General features: G+C 48.6%; 1 protein-coding gene across 1 annotated transcript; it reads right to left on the reverse strand.

Annotated features, from left to right (window-relative positions):
- Positions 1-10325: 10325 nt before the first annotated feature.
- Positions 10326-15585, reverse strand: WDR83OS (WD repeat domain 83 opposite strand). The gene is made up of 4 exons (XM_030196939.1): positions 15479-15585; positions 11996-12101; positions 11618-11715; positions 10326-10769 (listed from the first exon to the last, which is right to left on the reverse strand). Exons 1-4 carry the CDS (start codon positions 15526-15528, stop codon positions 10703-10705), a joined length of 321 nt encoding a protein of 106 aa, XP_030052799.1. The 5' UTR covers positions 15529-15585; the 3' UTR covers positions 10326-10702.
- Positions 15586-15638: the final 53 nt, after the last annotated feature.

Genomic DNA, 15638 nt, shown 5'->3' on the forward strand with positions numbered 1-15638 from the left:
GGTGTCGTATCAGGAGATGGACTACAAATTTGCAATGCAAATGCACATGCCGCCCCGGCGGGCATTCTATGTGGGAGTGTCCCCGGATGGAGCATGCCCCAAATGTTTGGCCCCGGGTGTCTCCTTGGGTCATATGTTTTGGTCCTGTCCGAAGATAATTGCCTTTTGGAATGCTCTCTTACTTTACATATCTGATCTGTGGCACTCTACATGGAGGCGTAACCCCCTCCTATTGTTTGGTCATCCATCTTTGAAAGGCCCTCTACCAGCAGGGTTCAAGGGATTTGTGCATCGTGCCACAATAACAGCTAAATCAGTCATTTTGAAAGAATGGATTTCGCCTAAAAATCCTACAGTCCAACAATGGCGCAGCAAAATGATTGAATTCATGAAATTTGAATGGAGAATGACCAGATCTGATCCGAAATTTTCAGAATCTGCTTTTTTCCGGGTTTGGACTCCATTTTGGCAAACTCTTACCCCAGCGGGGAAGAGACATCTCATGAACATATGACATCCCGTGTTGGACTTAGTGTGTTCAGTGGCAATCGTGTATCTTTCTTTTTGGGGGGGGGGAAAGGAATTGTAAGTATATACATAGTTATATATTTTGATGAGTCCGCAAGGATATGGAAGTTACAGGAAGCTACAGGTCATGTTATATTATCTGATGTGTACCCTTAATCCTGTACCTTAATTTTGCTGCACTATGATTACTTTGTTGTTATTACCTGCACGACTTACAATAAACAGAAATTTAAATAAAGAACCCAACACCAATCCTTTCTGAAGACCTGCCTGGAGAAACGCTACAATATGTGTGATCTGAGCAGAGAAGGGAGAAAGTCCACGTTGAGAACCCCAGCCCTCGAACATCCTCCACACTCTCGCATATGCCATGGATGTAGAGCGTTTCCAATCCTGAAGCAAGGTAGCAATGACCGAATCAGAATAACCTGTCTCAAACTAGCCTTTTCAATGGCCAAGTTGTAAGACCAAAGGGGCACAGATCTTCTTTGAGCACCGGACCTTGCTTCAATAGGCCATGTACCTACAGAAGATGGAGAAGGATCCCCGTCTACCAGTTGAATCAGGTCTGCATACTACGGCCTCTGCAGCCAATCTGGGGCTACAAGACTTATTCAACCCTGGTGCCATGCTACGTTTTTCAACATTTATTTTGTTGCATTTGTATCCCACGTTTTCCCACCTCTTTGCAGGCTCAATGTGGCTTACAATACATCATGAGTAACAGAAATACATGAGAAAGTATACATTTAGTGATAACTGAAGGATTTTGGGTAGCATGATAATGATAAAACATGATAGTATATTAACAAACAAACATATTAAGAATTATTTAAGAAATATATACGAGTTGTATAAGAAAGTATACATTTAGTAGTAGTTACAGGATCTTGGGTATCATGATAGTGAAAAAACAAGGTAGTGTTTTGGCAAGTAGATATAGTAGAGGCAGTTTTGGATGTGCATATAGGAGTTTATATATGCAGCCTACCATGGACCAAGGAGGGACAAAATAGTAGAGGTGTCTACGGCCACAGCCCGATTCTTTCCAACGGCTGAAGAAGGGCACTCTGGCATTTATTTTCGTTGCCATCAAGCTGCCATGATAACCAAAGGCATCTGCGGGCCATAACCCGTGTCATAAATGGCATTAGCCAAGGAGGCCAACCTCACTTCCAACTAGGCGTTATGGTGCCCGTCTTGTGATTTTGACTGCTGATGTCACTTCAGGGATGCTCTAGCTGAGCTGCACACTATCACTTGAAGGCTCAAAGAGGCCACCCTGTAGGTCATTTAGGGCAATGTCCCCTTCCAACAGCAAGGTGGTCTTCTTAGTCAGTGCTGTCTTCTTAGTTACTGCTGTAACAAGGGGGTCCACCCTGGGAAGCTGCAATTTCTCTTTCTCCTCCTCCAGAACCAACAGGTAGAGGTGAGCCATGGTTCTTCCTACTCTCAGCCCCGAGTCCAGTGAGACCCGTTCTGCTGTAATCAGATTTTGAATGTCTAGATGCATCGGGAAGGCCTTAGAAGGACCTCTAGGCCCAATCAGGATCGACGATGATGGAACTCCTGATGCCAAAGCAGAAGGATCCTCAATGGAAAGCACCACCAATGCCTCAGAAATAAGAATACGGAGCTCATCTTTATGAAACAACCTCAGTACTTTCGGATCATCCCCCTTCTCAGGGGGAAGCTCTCCCTCCTCCAACAGCTCCTTAAATGATGGCTCCTCTGAATAGACCGAGGCCACATCAGATAAGGAAGAAGCAGAGATGACCTCCAGGAGTGGACAGATGAGGCTAAACGAGATCTCTTAGGAGCTGGAAGGGGCAGTGGGGCAAGAAACTGAAGTACCTTGCAGCAACTCTGAATGTCCTTGCTTCAGTAAATATAAACTGTAAAGAAAACAAAGATCTTGATGCTGCTGAATGCTCTGTCGGGCCCCGAGGTGGTAAAATGGTGCACGTGATCAGAGGCTGTTCCTCACTGCCAGTTGGCCCCGACAAAATGGCTCCCGTTCCCATACACTCCTGCATCAAACTGTGCATCAGCCTTACCGGAGAGCCCAAAGTCCCTAGCATATTAAGGTGCTGTGCCAAATCCACAGATGTGTTGCCACAGACCGTTTCCCCACGTCCTGCAGGATTAGCAGCTTGTATGCATTGCAATGCCTCAACGCCAGAGAGAGAGAGAGAGATAATTTTCTATCTCCACCTGCTGGTTCATGGACAGGTTCTGGAACAGTGGGAAACTACGTAATGGAATCTTGTTCTTTACATGTGCCCAATTACAAATGTGATGTAATACTGTTATTTCTTGTAGCTTGTTTCTGTGCTGTGTTAACCAAAAATGACAGTAAAGAAATTTGAACTTAAAAACTGAATGATCACTTCAGGAAGGTGCAAGCAGCTGTGTTCGGCATTGGCTAAGTGTTTTTCTCCTCCAAAGGCCACCTCATCTAGTGTTCATCCATCTAACCAGAGCAGCTTTCTTCTTCTTCTTCTTAACATTTGTATTTCTTCTGAGCTAACACCTTGCATTTAGGATTTGCTCTGCTCAGGTGAAAGCCACTCCTTCCTGGCAGGAACAGATAATAGGGGCTCTGTTCTTTCCTGGTTTTCTTCTTATCTCTCCCAGCGTACCTTTAGTGTATAATCTAGTGGATCCTCTTCTACTTCTATCCCACTGTCAGTTGGTTTACCTCAGGGATCTGTCCTGGGACCTCTTCTTTTCTCCATCTATACTTCTTCCCTTGGTACTCTGATCTCATCCCATGGTTTTCAGTATCATCTTTACGCTGATGACTCCCAGATCTACCTCTCCACACCAGAAATCTCAGCCGAAATCCAGGCCAAAGTATCAGCCTGCCTGTCTGACATTGCTGCCTGGATGTCTCAGCACCATCTGAAACTAAACATGACCAAGACTGAGCTTCTTATCTTTCCCCCTAAACCAACCGCTCCTCCTCCCCCATTCTCTATTTCTGTGGATAACACTCTTCATCAGCTCGTAACCTTGGGGTCATCTTCGACTCCTCCCTCTCCTTCTCTGCACATATTCAACAGACTGCTAAAACCTGTCGTTTCTTTCTCTATAATATCACCAAAATGCGCCCTTTCCTTTCTGAGCACACTACCAGAACCCTCATCCACACTCTTATCACCTCTCGCTTAGTCTCCCACTTAGCCATCTCTCTCCTCTTCAATCTGTTCAAAATTCTGCTGCACGACTAATATTTCGCCAGTGTCGTTATGCTCATATTAGCCCTCTCCTCAAGTCACTTCACTGGCTTCCTATCTGTTTCTGCATACAGTTCAAACTCCTCTTATTGACCTATAAGTGCATTCACTCTGCAGCTCCTCAGTACCTCTCCACTCTCCCTACATTCCTCCCCTACATTCCTCCACAGGAACTCCGTTCACTGGGTAAATCTCTCTTATCTGCACCCTTCTCCTCCACTGCTAACTCCAGACTCTATTCCTTTTATCTTGCTGCACCTTATGCCTGGAATAGACTTCCTGCGCCGGTACGTCAAGCTCCATCTCTGGCCGTCTTCTAATCTAAGCTAAAAGCTCACATTTTTGATGCTGCTTTTAACTCCTAACTCTTGTTCACTTGTTCAGAAGTCTTATTTTATCATCCTCACTTTAATATTCCCTTATCCCTTGTTTGTCTGTCCTAATTAGATTGTAAGCTCTGTCGAGCATGGACTGTCTCTTCATGTTCAAGTGTACAGCGCTGCATACGTCTAAGGTAAAATTATGTATCATACCTGATAATTTTCTTTCCATTAATCATAGCTGATCAATCCATAGACTGGTGGGTTAGTCCATCTACCAGCAGGTGGAGATAGAGAGCAAACCTTTGCCTCCCTATATGTGGTCATGTGCTGCCGGAAACTCCTCAGTATGTCGATATCAAAGCTCCATCCGCAGGACTCAGCACTTAGAGAATTACACCCACGAAGGGACACTCTGCCCAGCTCACCACCGCCAAAACGGGGGAGGGGAATTAACCCAGCTCATCCCCACACAAGTGGGGGAGGGGAATCCGTCCAGCTCATCCCCGCGGAGCGGGGGAGGGACACCACACCCGCCGATGCGGGGGGATCTGGCTTATCCTGCAACCGCAACCGCGGGAGGAGCTGACTGACCCTAACACCGCCAAAGCTGGAGGGGTACAAAGCTGCCCTACAGCCGCACGAAGCGGGAGGGAGTGCCGGCAGAATTTAAATCTCAATCCAGCCCCGTAAAACGGAGGGGAGAGGAATGCAGCAGCTCACTGTAACACAAACTCGTCTTGAAGAATCCAAGTGAAAAAATTTGAACACGAAGTCTTTCTGAAGTAACTGAAGACTAAACTTGAACCTGAAATGCAACCAGAATAAAAACAGTACAGATATCTGGGAGGGGCTATGGATTGATCAGCTATGATTAATGGAAAGAAAATTATCAGGTATGATACATAATTTTACCTTCCATATCATCAAGCTGATCAATCCATAGACTGGTGGGATGTACCGAAGCAGTACTCACCCAGGGCGGGACATTGAAATCCCTGACCTCAACACTGAAGCTCCAAACCGGAACTCCGCCCGTGCAGCCACAGTCAAGCGGTAATGCTTGGAGAATGTATGAGCCGAAGCCCAAGTTGCCGCCTTGCATATCTCTTCCAAGGAGACGGACCCAGCCTCTGCCATCGAGGCCGCCTGAGCTCTAGTGGAGTGAGCCTTCAGCTGGATAGGCGGCACCTTCCCCGCGGCCACATAAGCCGCTGCAATGGCTTCCTTGACCCATCTTGCCACTGTAGGCTTAGCAGCCTGCAGACCCTTACGAGGACCTGCAAACAGGACAAACAGATGATCCGATTTCCGGAACTCATTGGTCACTTCCAAGTATCTGATGATGACTCGTCTCACATTCAGATGTTTAAGAGCAGAGTACTCCTCTGGGTAGTCCTCCCTACAAAAGGAAGGGAGACAGAGCTGCTGATTCACATGGAAGCGAGAAACAATCTTGGGCAGGAAGGAAGGCACTGTGCGAATAGTCACTCCTGCCTCAGTGAACTGCAGAAAGGGCTCTCGACATGAGAGCGCCTGGAGCTCGGAAACTCTTCTGGCTGAAGTGATAGCCACCAAAAAGACTGCTTTCAACGTCAGGTCTTTCAGAGATGCCCTCGACAAGGGTTCAAAAGGCGGCTTCTGCAATGCTCTTAGCACCAGGTTGAGATTCCACGCAGGCACCACTGAGTGCAGCGGAGGGCGCAGGTGATTAACTCCCTTGAGAAAGCGCACCACATCTGGCTGCGAAGCCAGGGAAGCACCCTTCAGGCGGCCCCTGAAGCAAGCCAGAGCCGCTACCTGGACTTTAAGGGAACTGAGCGACAGGCCTTTCTCCAGACCTTCTTGCAGGAACGCCAACACTGAAGAAATTGGAGCAGTGAAGGGAGAAAGTGAGCCTGCTTCACACCACGCTGCAAATATACGCCAAACCCTGGCGTAAGCAGTAGAAGTAGAGCACTTCCTCGCTCTCAGCATAGTGGCGATGACCTTGTCTGAGAAGCCCTTCTTTCTCAGACGCTGCCGCTCAATAGCCAGGCCGTAAGTCCAAAGGGGGAGGGATCCTCCATCACCAAGGGACCCTGATGTAACAGGCCCTGCTCCACTGGCAGCCGCAGAGGATCGTCGACTGAGAGCCTGATCAAGTCCGCATACCAGGGACGTCTGGGCCAATCCGGACCCACCAGGATTACCCTGCCGGGATGCTTTGCCACCCGGTCTAGCACCCTGCCCAACATGGGCCAGGGCGGGAACACTTAGAGAAGCTCTTGTGTCGGCCACTGTTGGAGAACAGCATCTACTCCCAGGGATCGAGGGTCCCGTCCTCTGCTGAAAAAGCGCGGCACTTGGCAATTGGCCGATGACGCCATCAGATCTAGGCTCGGCTGGCCCCAGCGCTTCGTGATGTCCAAGAACGCCTGAGCAGATAGCTGCCACTCTCCGGGCTCCAAGGTATGGCGACTGAGAAAGTCCGCCTTGACATTCATGACTCCGGCAATGTGGGCCGCTGACAGCTGCTCCAGGTTCGCTTCTGCCCACTGGCATAGATTCATAGCCTCCTTGGCTAGAGGGGCGCTCTTGGTACCTCCCTGGCGGTTGACATAGGCCACAGCCGTGGCATTGTCCGACAGGACCCGTACCGGCTTCAACACCAGTACCGGGATGAACTCCAAAAGCGCCAACCGAATGGCTCTGAGTTCCAGGAGGTTGATAGACCACTTTGAGGCATATTTTCAAAGCACTTAGCCTCCCAAAGTTCCATAGAAACCTATGGAACTTAGCCTTCCAAAGTGCTTTGAAAATATGCCTCATTGCCTCCGCAGGAGACCAGAGCCCCTGCGCTGTCCTTCCCAAGCAGTGGGCTCCCCAGCCCGACAGAGGCGTCCGTCGTGACGACAATCCACTCCGGGGTCACCAGAGGCATTCCCGCAGACAACTTGTCTGTCTGCATCCACCAGCTCAGCGCCTTGCGCACTGCTGGGTCCAAGGGAAGGCGCACAGCATAATCCTCCGACATCGGAGTCCAGCGCTGCAGCAGAGATTGTTGTAGTGGTCTCATATGAGCCCTGGCCCAGGGCACTACTTCCATCGTGGCCGTCATAGAGCCCAACAGCTGCACATAGTCCCAAGCCCGAAGAGGAGAGGCTACTAGGAACTGGTCCACCTGAGCCTGAAGCTTGACAATCCGATTGTCTGGCAGGAACACTCTGCCCACTTGGGTGTCGAATCGAACTCCCAGATACTCCAGGGACTGAGTCTGGCGCAGCTGGCTTTTCTCCCAGTTGATGATCCATCCCAGGGAGCTCAAAAGAGCAACTACCTGGTCCACAGCTTTGCCGCACTCTGCATAAGAGGGGGCTCGGATCAACCAGTCGTCCAGATAAGGATGGACTTGTACTCCTTCCTTTCGCAGGAAGGCCGCGATGACCACCATTACTTTGGAAAAGGTCCGCGGAGCAGTAGCCAACCCGAACGGGAGGACTCTGAACTGGAAGTGTCGGCCCAGGACTGCAAAACGCAGAAAGCGTTGATGAGGAGGCCAGATGGGAATATGCAAGTACGCTTCCTTGATGTCCAAGGATGCCAGGTACTCCCCTGCCTTCACTGCCGCTATAACAGAGCGGAGAGTCTCCATGCGAAAGTGCCGCACTTTCAAGGCCCGATTGACCCCTTTGAGGTCGAGGATAGGCCGGACAGAACCTCCTTTCTTTGGTACCACAAAGTAAATGGAGTAACGCCCCTTGCCAAGCTGACTTTCTGGCACCGGAACGACCGCACCCAGGCGGATCAGATTGTCCATAGTCTGCTGCACTGCCACAGCTTTGACCGGAGACTTGCAGGGAGAGAGTACAAACCCGTCTCTTAAGAGTCGGCAGAACTCTAGCTTGTAGCCGTCTCTGATGACTTCCAGCACCCAAGCGTCTGAAGTTATTGTGGTCCACTCGCCCAGAAACGAGGACAGCCGTCCTCCAATCTGCACTGGGGCGTGGACCAAGGCCCCGTCATTGGGTACGAGACCCTGGGGGAGGACCGGAGGGAGCACCTCCGGGACGGCGGTCTCTGCGAAAGGAATGCTGCTTGGGGGAGAAATTCCTCTTAAAGGAAGAGGGGGCAGAGGAACCCGACCTGCCCGGGCGGTACCGACGGGCTTCCTGAAACCGTCCTCTGGAGGTACCGGGACGAGTACTAGCCCGAGCCCTGACCTCTGGTAACTTCTTGCCCTTAGACGTGCCGAGATCGGTCACGATTTTGTCCAGCTCGACCCCAAAGAGCAGCTTGCCTTTAAAAGGCAATCTAGCCAGGCGGGATTTAGAGGCGTGGTCAGCAGACCAATGTTTCAGCCAAAGCCACCGCCGCGCAGAGATTGTCTGAGCCATGCCTTTAACTGAGGCCCTCAAGACATCATACAGCAAGTCTGCCAAATAGGCTAAGCCCGATTCCAGGGCCGGCCAATCAGCCCTCAAGGAATGATCCGAGGGGGAAGCCCGCTGCACCATAGTCAGGCACGCCCTGGCCACATAGGAGCCGCAAACTGAGGCCTGCAAACTTAAAGCAGCCACCTCAAAGGACAACCTTAAGGCCGCCTCCAATCTTCTGTCTTGGGCGTCCTTTAGGGCCGTGCCACCTTCCACCGGCAACGCCGTTTTCTTAGTCACCGCAGTGATTAAAGAATCCACAGTAGGCCACAGATAGGCCTCATGTTCACTTTCAGTCAAAGGATAGAGGCGGGACATAGCCCTAGCCACTTTAAGGCTCGCTTCAGGGACATCCCATTGAGCCGAAATTAAGGTGTGCATGGCATCATGCACGTGGAAGGTTCTAGGCGGGCGCTTCGTCCCCAGCATAATGGCAGAGCCAACAGGGGCTGAGGGAGAGACGTCCTCCGGAGAGGAAATCTTCAAAGTGTCCATGGCCTGTATCAACAGGCTGGGCAAATCCTCTGAGCTAAAAAGCCGCGCTGCAGAGGGGTCATCCGCTCCATCCGAGCGGGGATCCGTCTCCTCCAAGGAATCCGCAAAGGACCGTTGGGAGATACGCTGCCCTCATCTACATCGGAGGAGACAAAGTCCTCCAAGGCCTGGGAATCAACCCGAGGGCGTTTACCTCTGGGAACCTCAACCTCTTTACCAGACGAGGGAGCAGGGGCAGCGTTTTGCATAAGGAAGGCCTGATGCAGCAGCAAAACAAACTCGGGGGAGAAACCCCCCAGACTGTGCACTTCCACAGCCTGGGCTACAGCCCTAGACGCACCCTCAACCGGCGCTCGCAAGAGCGGGGGAGAGACATGCTGCGCATCCAAAATGGCGTCCGGCGCGACACTCCGCGAAGGAGCCGCACGGGAAGAACGGCGCTTAACTTTAGCCGCTTTTGTGCCGTCGCCCAAATTAAGGGCGTTCATGGCATTAATGTCTCCAACCTCAAGGGCGGCCCAAGAAGAAGCCGTCCGAGCCGCGTGGCCGGCCAAGGTGGCGGAGGCGAGGAGCGGGGGATGGGCGTTTATGGCGGGAAAAACCGCCACGCCGGAGGAAGGACCGGGACATTCATCGGTCACGAAACTGTCACCCAACAAGGGCGAATCAGGCTTTAAGACCCCCGCATCCCCTCTAGAAGCGCTCAAGCGATCCGGGGAGCGACTCTTTGCGCCCTCGCCCTCCGACGCCATATGCCACGAGGAGAAGAATCGGGGAACCCCCTGCCCGCTATAAAAAGGTAAAAATTACCTGCTTGCCGCTCCGAGCTGTAACGACCTGGTGTCCCAGTGAGTAGCTGCAATAAACGTTTAAATAAACGTCGAAATAAACGCCTTTAAGGACGTTCAAAATTTTTTTTTTTTTTTTTTTTTTTTTTAACGGAGCCAGCGGGAGGGGGGAGAAAAGGAGGGACCTGGCGCCACCAGGTTTGCACTTGCTCAAGAAGAGCCCTCAACCCCAGGCACTCAACAAAACCTAAGAATTAGGCTTGGAGGCCTAGCCAGAGCTGCTGCTGTGTGTGACCACCACCTGCTGAGATAGAGAACATACTGAGGAGTTTCCGGCAGCACATGACCACATATAGGGAGGCAAAAGTTTGCTCTCTATCTCCACCTGCTGGTAGATGGACACAACCCACCAGTCTATGGATTGATCAGCTTGATGATATGGAATAGCGCTATAGAAATGATAAGTAGTAGTAGTAGTAATAATAGAACATGTACTGCTCATTCATCACCTCTGTGTACAGAAAGATATCAGCACCACACCCATGGAAATCTACAGAACTTTATTTCTTACCCATACAAGAGCTACATCTTGTTTTGTGCGGTCTACTGGCGTCAATCTCTGGACCAAACCCCACCCCAGCATACTGTCTGATTTTCCTCTGAACACGGGGCTACACCCCATGTGTCCCACACATTCAACAGTCCATATAAGGCATTTAACAAGAGAGGTTTCTGGCACTGGATGCGTAGACTCTTTTTAACAGGGGTCAGCTGAAAGACTTGTCCCCTCTAGTGCTGACGTTCCGCTGAATTCAAAGGTCTCTGTTAAGAGTGGCTAATGAGAGATGGATCAGAGCCGGTGCTCTAAAGGAACTATTGGTACTGCCTGGACAGATTTACACAGCCACATTGTCATATCACCAAGGAGGCGACATAGGCTGGGGATTCTGCAGATAGGACATCACCACTGCTGAGATGGACAACCTAGAGAGGAGACAAGAATGAAATCTTAGGAAGAGCCACTCCGCTCTCATCACACCCATTACCACCGCCCCCCCCCCCCCCCCCCAACCTGCAGCTCAGGTCCCTGAGCCAAGTAGCAGAAAGAAAATGGGTCCTGAGCTGCAGAAGAGGCCACAGCCAAGGCACTGCTGGAACAGAGCAGTGATAACCTCCAGCCAGAACCTGTTCTGCAGCTTAGGTCTTTGAACCAAGTAGCAGAAAGCAGCAGCAGCAGGCCCCGGAGCTGCAGACGAGGCCACAGCCGAGACACCGCTGGAACAGAGCAGCGATACCGTTCTGCAGCTTAGGTCTCTGAACCAGGTAGCAGAAAGCAGCAGCAGGCCCTGTGCTGCAGAGAAGACCAGAGCCGAGACACTGCTATGTTGTTCCTCCTCATCAGTGCTGCAAGGCAGCAGCCAAGGAAGGGAAAGTGAGAAGGGGCTGGATGACATGAGTGCTAGGCCTTGGCTAAAGAGCCCAGGGCTCTGCTGAAGGGCAGGTGTGCCTCCTTTTTAAATTTTTTGACAAAGAACGGAGAGTATGTTCTGATGTTCAGAGTCAAATTACAGACAATGCTGCATGTCTCTACTCTCCAAGCAGAGGATGTGAAAGAACAGAAAGTGTGCCTGGCACTACTACTTCCACTGATAAACACCAATTTACTGTACTCGCCAGACCCCCAAATTAGCTGGAAAATAAACGCCATTCTTACACAAGACATGTCCTGCCTTCGGCTCTTCTCCCCAGTGCAGCAGAGACAAAGATCTGCGTCCCCCTCCACACACACACACACACACACACACACACACACACACTCAATAGCCACTCACATAAAACTGCTCATCATCTGTTTAGTGTCTTCTGAGCTTCGGGAATTGGCAAAGCTGATGAACGAGCAGTAGATAGCAATCCAGGCACACCACTTCAGCTGAAAACAGAGAGAGAGAACAGGTCAGAAGTACAGCCGCACTCCCCTGTGATCACGAGCAAGTCACTTTGCCCTCCACTGCCTCTATTAAAAACTGAGATAGTAAGTCCTCTGGAGACAGGAAAACAGCTGGAATGTAACATGCCTTAAAGGCTTGAGCTAAATTCTTCCAGCCCCAGCTGATACCTCTTCCCAGCACACTCTCTTAGCATATTCCACTTCCCGTTCTTCCGTGAGAGTAAAATAATGGATGTTATCGGCCACCTCCTCCGGCCCTCACCTTGAGCATAAGGCCACACATGCTGAAGATCATGCCTAGAAGATTCATATAATCAGGTGTGGGGTCTTCCAGAGTGGGGTTGTTCTCTGTAGAAGGAGGTTTGTACCTGCAAGAAGATGAGAAACATTACATTCCTTACAGGAAGAAATTTTCTATTTCACTTTTTGGTATTTACAGTCTGCTTGTATCAACAAGAAGTCTAAGCGGGTTACAAAAAAATTTAAATATAAAAAATCTCACGTATTTAAATATTTATTAAAAAGAAATGTGAGGAGTCCAAGATGGCTGCCGATCGAGACGGACGCGTTTGAGTGCTCCTCAGCATTTCCTCGATATTTTTCTTTTTTCCTTTTCTAATATGCCGAAGAGGAGAGGACGAGCTGCCGCTGCTGCCTCCCAGCAGCAAAGAACGTCTGCCTCATCGGGTTTAATAACGCAGTATTTGCAGAGGGCCGCAAGCTTGGTAACGCTGTCGGTGAGCGGTCTGCAGGCTCAACCCGCAAGTGGAGATAGCGGGCAGAGCAATGGGCTGGAAGCTACTTTGAGCCCCGACGGAAGAGAACCACCCCCTCAGCCGGTGTTTAGCAGTTCTCCGATATCGGCCCCAGTGGACCCGAATACCGAAGAGTTAGCGGGATCTTCAGGGCGGGATGCAATTCTACAAAAATCGGAAGAAAGCGGGAGTACTTCAACTCCAACTTTAACTGCACACGCCGTTTTAAGATCTACAGAGGATAAGAGAGGAGCAGCTGCGACGGAGGCAATGCAACAACTTGGTGAGCCAGTGGATATTTTGATTACAAGTTTTCAAAAAAAACCTGTGGAAGAAACTTTAGATAGTTTATGGATGTTGATAGCGGATCTTGGTAAGGCTTTGTGCCCCCAAATGAAACAAATGAAAGAAGAAATAGTTGTAGTTGCTGGGAAAGTGAGAGAAATGGACACTGAAATTAAAACATTGTCATCACAGATAAATAAGGTTGAGAAGGAAACTCAACAGATACAGCTGATACAAACAACGATGATTAAAGATTTGGCAAACCTGAGGAGGAAGTCAGAGTTCCTTGAAAATGCCTCTCGAGGCAATAATTTACGTTTTACTAACTTTCCTTTTTATTTGCTGATTTCCCCAAGGGAAATGTTGAAGTTCTACTTTAAAGAAATTCTAAATATAAATGAAGATCTTATTCCTCCAGTGTCACAGGCATTTTACATCCCCACAAAGGCTGAAAAGAACTTACAGGTGCAAGGAAATAATCAGTCCTTAGATGTTTCGGCTATGCTAGAAACATCTGACTCAGAACAAGTAACACCATTCACTTTAATAGTGACGTTTGTATTACTTACAGATAAGGTCTGGATACTAAAAAAAATTTTTCAAGTAAGAGAAAAATTGTTTAAAGGATTACTAGTTCGGGTATTTCCAGACCTGGCACGAGAGACGCAAAAACGTAGACAGAAGTTTTTACAACTGAAACAGGTAACATTACAGATTGGGGCAACTTTCTATTTAAAATATCCCTGCAAGTGCTTGGTTTCATATCAATCTGTAAAATATGTATATTTTGATCCTTCGCAACTGACCCTATTTATAACATCAAAAAAAGCCTCTTAAGGGTATAAATATAACAAGCTTGTAAACATTTACGTCTCGATTTAAGTGTATAGATTGTTTTTTCCTTTTGTTCTCCATAGTTGGATCATTGGACTCCTATGTTGTGGACTTTTATGATGCTAATAAGGAACCTTAAAATTTATATGCGTTAAATTTGCTATGAGATACTAGTTGTATTAGCATTATTTTCTTATCAAGTGATTTAATATAAATGCATAAACAAAAAAAAAGAAATGTTTTGAAGGGGTACACAGAAAACCTGTCACTTTAAAAATCAAGCTATATAAGTACACAAGTATTGCCATACTGGGACAGACCGAAGGTCCATCAAGCTCAGCATCCTGTTTCCAACTGTGGCCAATCCAGGTCACAAGTACCTGGTAAGATCCCAAAACAGTACAGTATTTCCCTGCAGCAGAAATACTCAGCAGCAGGATCTTGCAATATATATTACTAGCAATAAATGCCCGTTTCTGTAAGAAATGAAACGGGCGCTAGCAAGGTTCCCTTCCCCTCCCCCTCCCTCTCCAGTCATCGGCATACAGGGACAGAAGAGGAAACCTGTGAGGTGTTGCATCCGTCCCTCGCACCATCCGACGTTCAGTGTGTGTGGCTGGCTGCGTCGCCCCCGACGCGGTTTTGTGCATTTGTGTTGCGCCGGTGTTGGGCGCCATCTTCGTTTCGTCGCGTTGGTGAAAATCGGTGTGGGCGTAGCGTCCTGACATTCCTGTTCGGCGCCATTCGCATTGCAGAAAATCACGATGTCAGCGACGTCATCACGTTCCTGTTCGGCGCCATCTTGAAAATCGCTCTGGCCGCGACGTCATAACGTTGGACGCGAGGGCGTCACCACCATGGAGAGGCTTCACCACCATGAATCCACGAACCCTTCACGGAAGTGGCTGGAGCTTGGGGCCTCAATAGAACGTTGAGGTAGGGAATTATGTCCAGAAGGGGCGTGGCTGAGGGCGGGTGTATGAGTGAGAGTGAGTGGTGCTGACAGGGTACAGCAGTGCAGGGCTTCAGTGGTTCCCTGCCACACTGTGAGCTTCAGAATTGGAGGTGAGAATTATTAATATAGATATGCTTGGTTCTCACCACAGGATCATGCGATTTATACTATTATTATATTAGGTAAGATAAGATGGATGTATCTTACTGCAGGATCTTGAGCTATATATTATATGGTATTATTGGACTGTCTTGCAGCAGATCATTGATAGATATATATTATATTATTACGATTTCACCCAAGGGGGTGTACAACAAGATTAAGTTGAACAAAGGCAATAGAGAAATACAGTGGTAAAATTATTCAAACAACGGTACAAGTATGGCATAGTATGCTACTTACAATGTTAACACAATATGCAATAAAACATCTTAATGGACAGCACAGGATGTAAGCAAATGTGGAACATATAGACAGATAAGAAAGTAATAGGAGTTAAGAGAAAAAGGGGAATAATTTAAAGAAAGTTGAACATGGAGTCAGAAAGATGCATGAATACAATCTCAGGTAAAGCAGGAGTGAATAAGCAAGTCCTGCTACAATATGTTCAACTGGTGTTAGTTTTTGTGTGTGTGTGATCATGTGCTATCGTATTATTAAACTATGCAGCAAGTTCATGTGATTTCGATTAGATGCCCAAGTCTCACCGCAGGATCTTCTACTTTACCCTCTATTATATGATATTATTAGACCCTCTTGCAGCAGGATCACGTAATATATATTATATTATACATTATATGCTTCAGACTCACCGCAGGACCTTGTGCTATCTACTACAGATAGGGTATTACTAGACTCTCTTGCGGCAGGATAATGTGACATATATTATATTATACATTATATGCTTGAATCTTACCGTAGTATCTTGCCGGGCCGCCGCGGGTCGGACACGTTATTGACAGACATGGTAATGGACGAGGCTAAATCGGAAGCGAGTGGCTAAGACCACTTCCGCGTCTATAAATGCCGCGTTTCTGGAAGTGACGGAGAGGCGTACACAGACGGATACAGGAAGT

The sequence above is a fragment of the Microcaecilia unicolor genome, chromosome 3, assembly GCF_901765095.1.
Source record: "Microcaecilia unicolor chromosome 3, aMicUni1.1, whole genome shotgun sequence".
NCBI lineage: Eukaryota > Metazoa > Chordata > Amphibia > Gymnophiona > Siphonopidae > Microcaecilia > Microcaecilia unicolor.

What these genes read in the sequence shown, in the direction of transcription:
- WDR83OS (XM_030196939.1), bottom strand. Translation starts at nt 15,528, where the DNA reads ATGTCTGTCAATAACGTGTCCGACCCGCGGCGGCCCGGCAAGATACTA. An exon ending in CGGCCCGGCAAGATACTACG is followed by an intron (nt 12,102 to 15,478) that starts GTAAGATTCAAG and finishes ATCTTCTTGCAG; the next exon opens with GTACAAACCTCCTTCTACAG. An exon ending in TGTGTGGCCTTATGCTCAAG is followed by an intron (nt 11,716 to 11,995) that starts GTGAGGGCCGGA and finishes CTCTGTTTTCAG; the next exon opens with CTGAAGTGGTGTGCCTGGAT.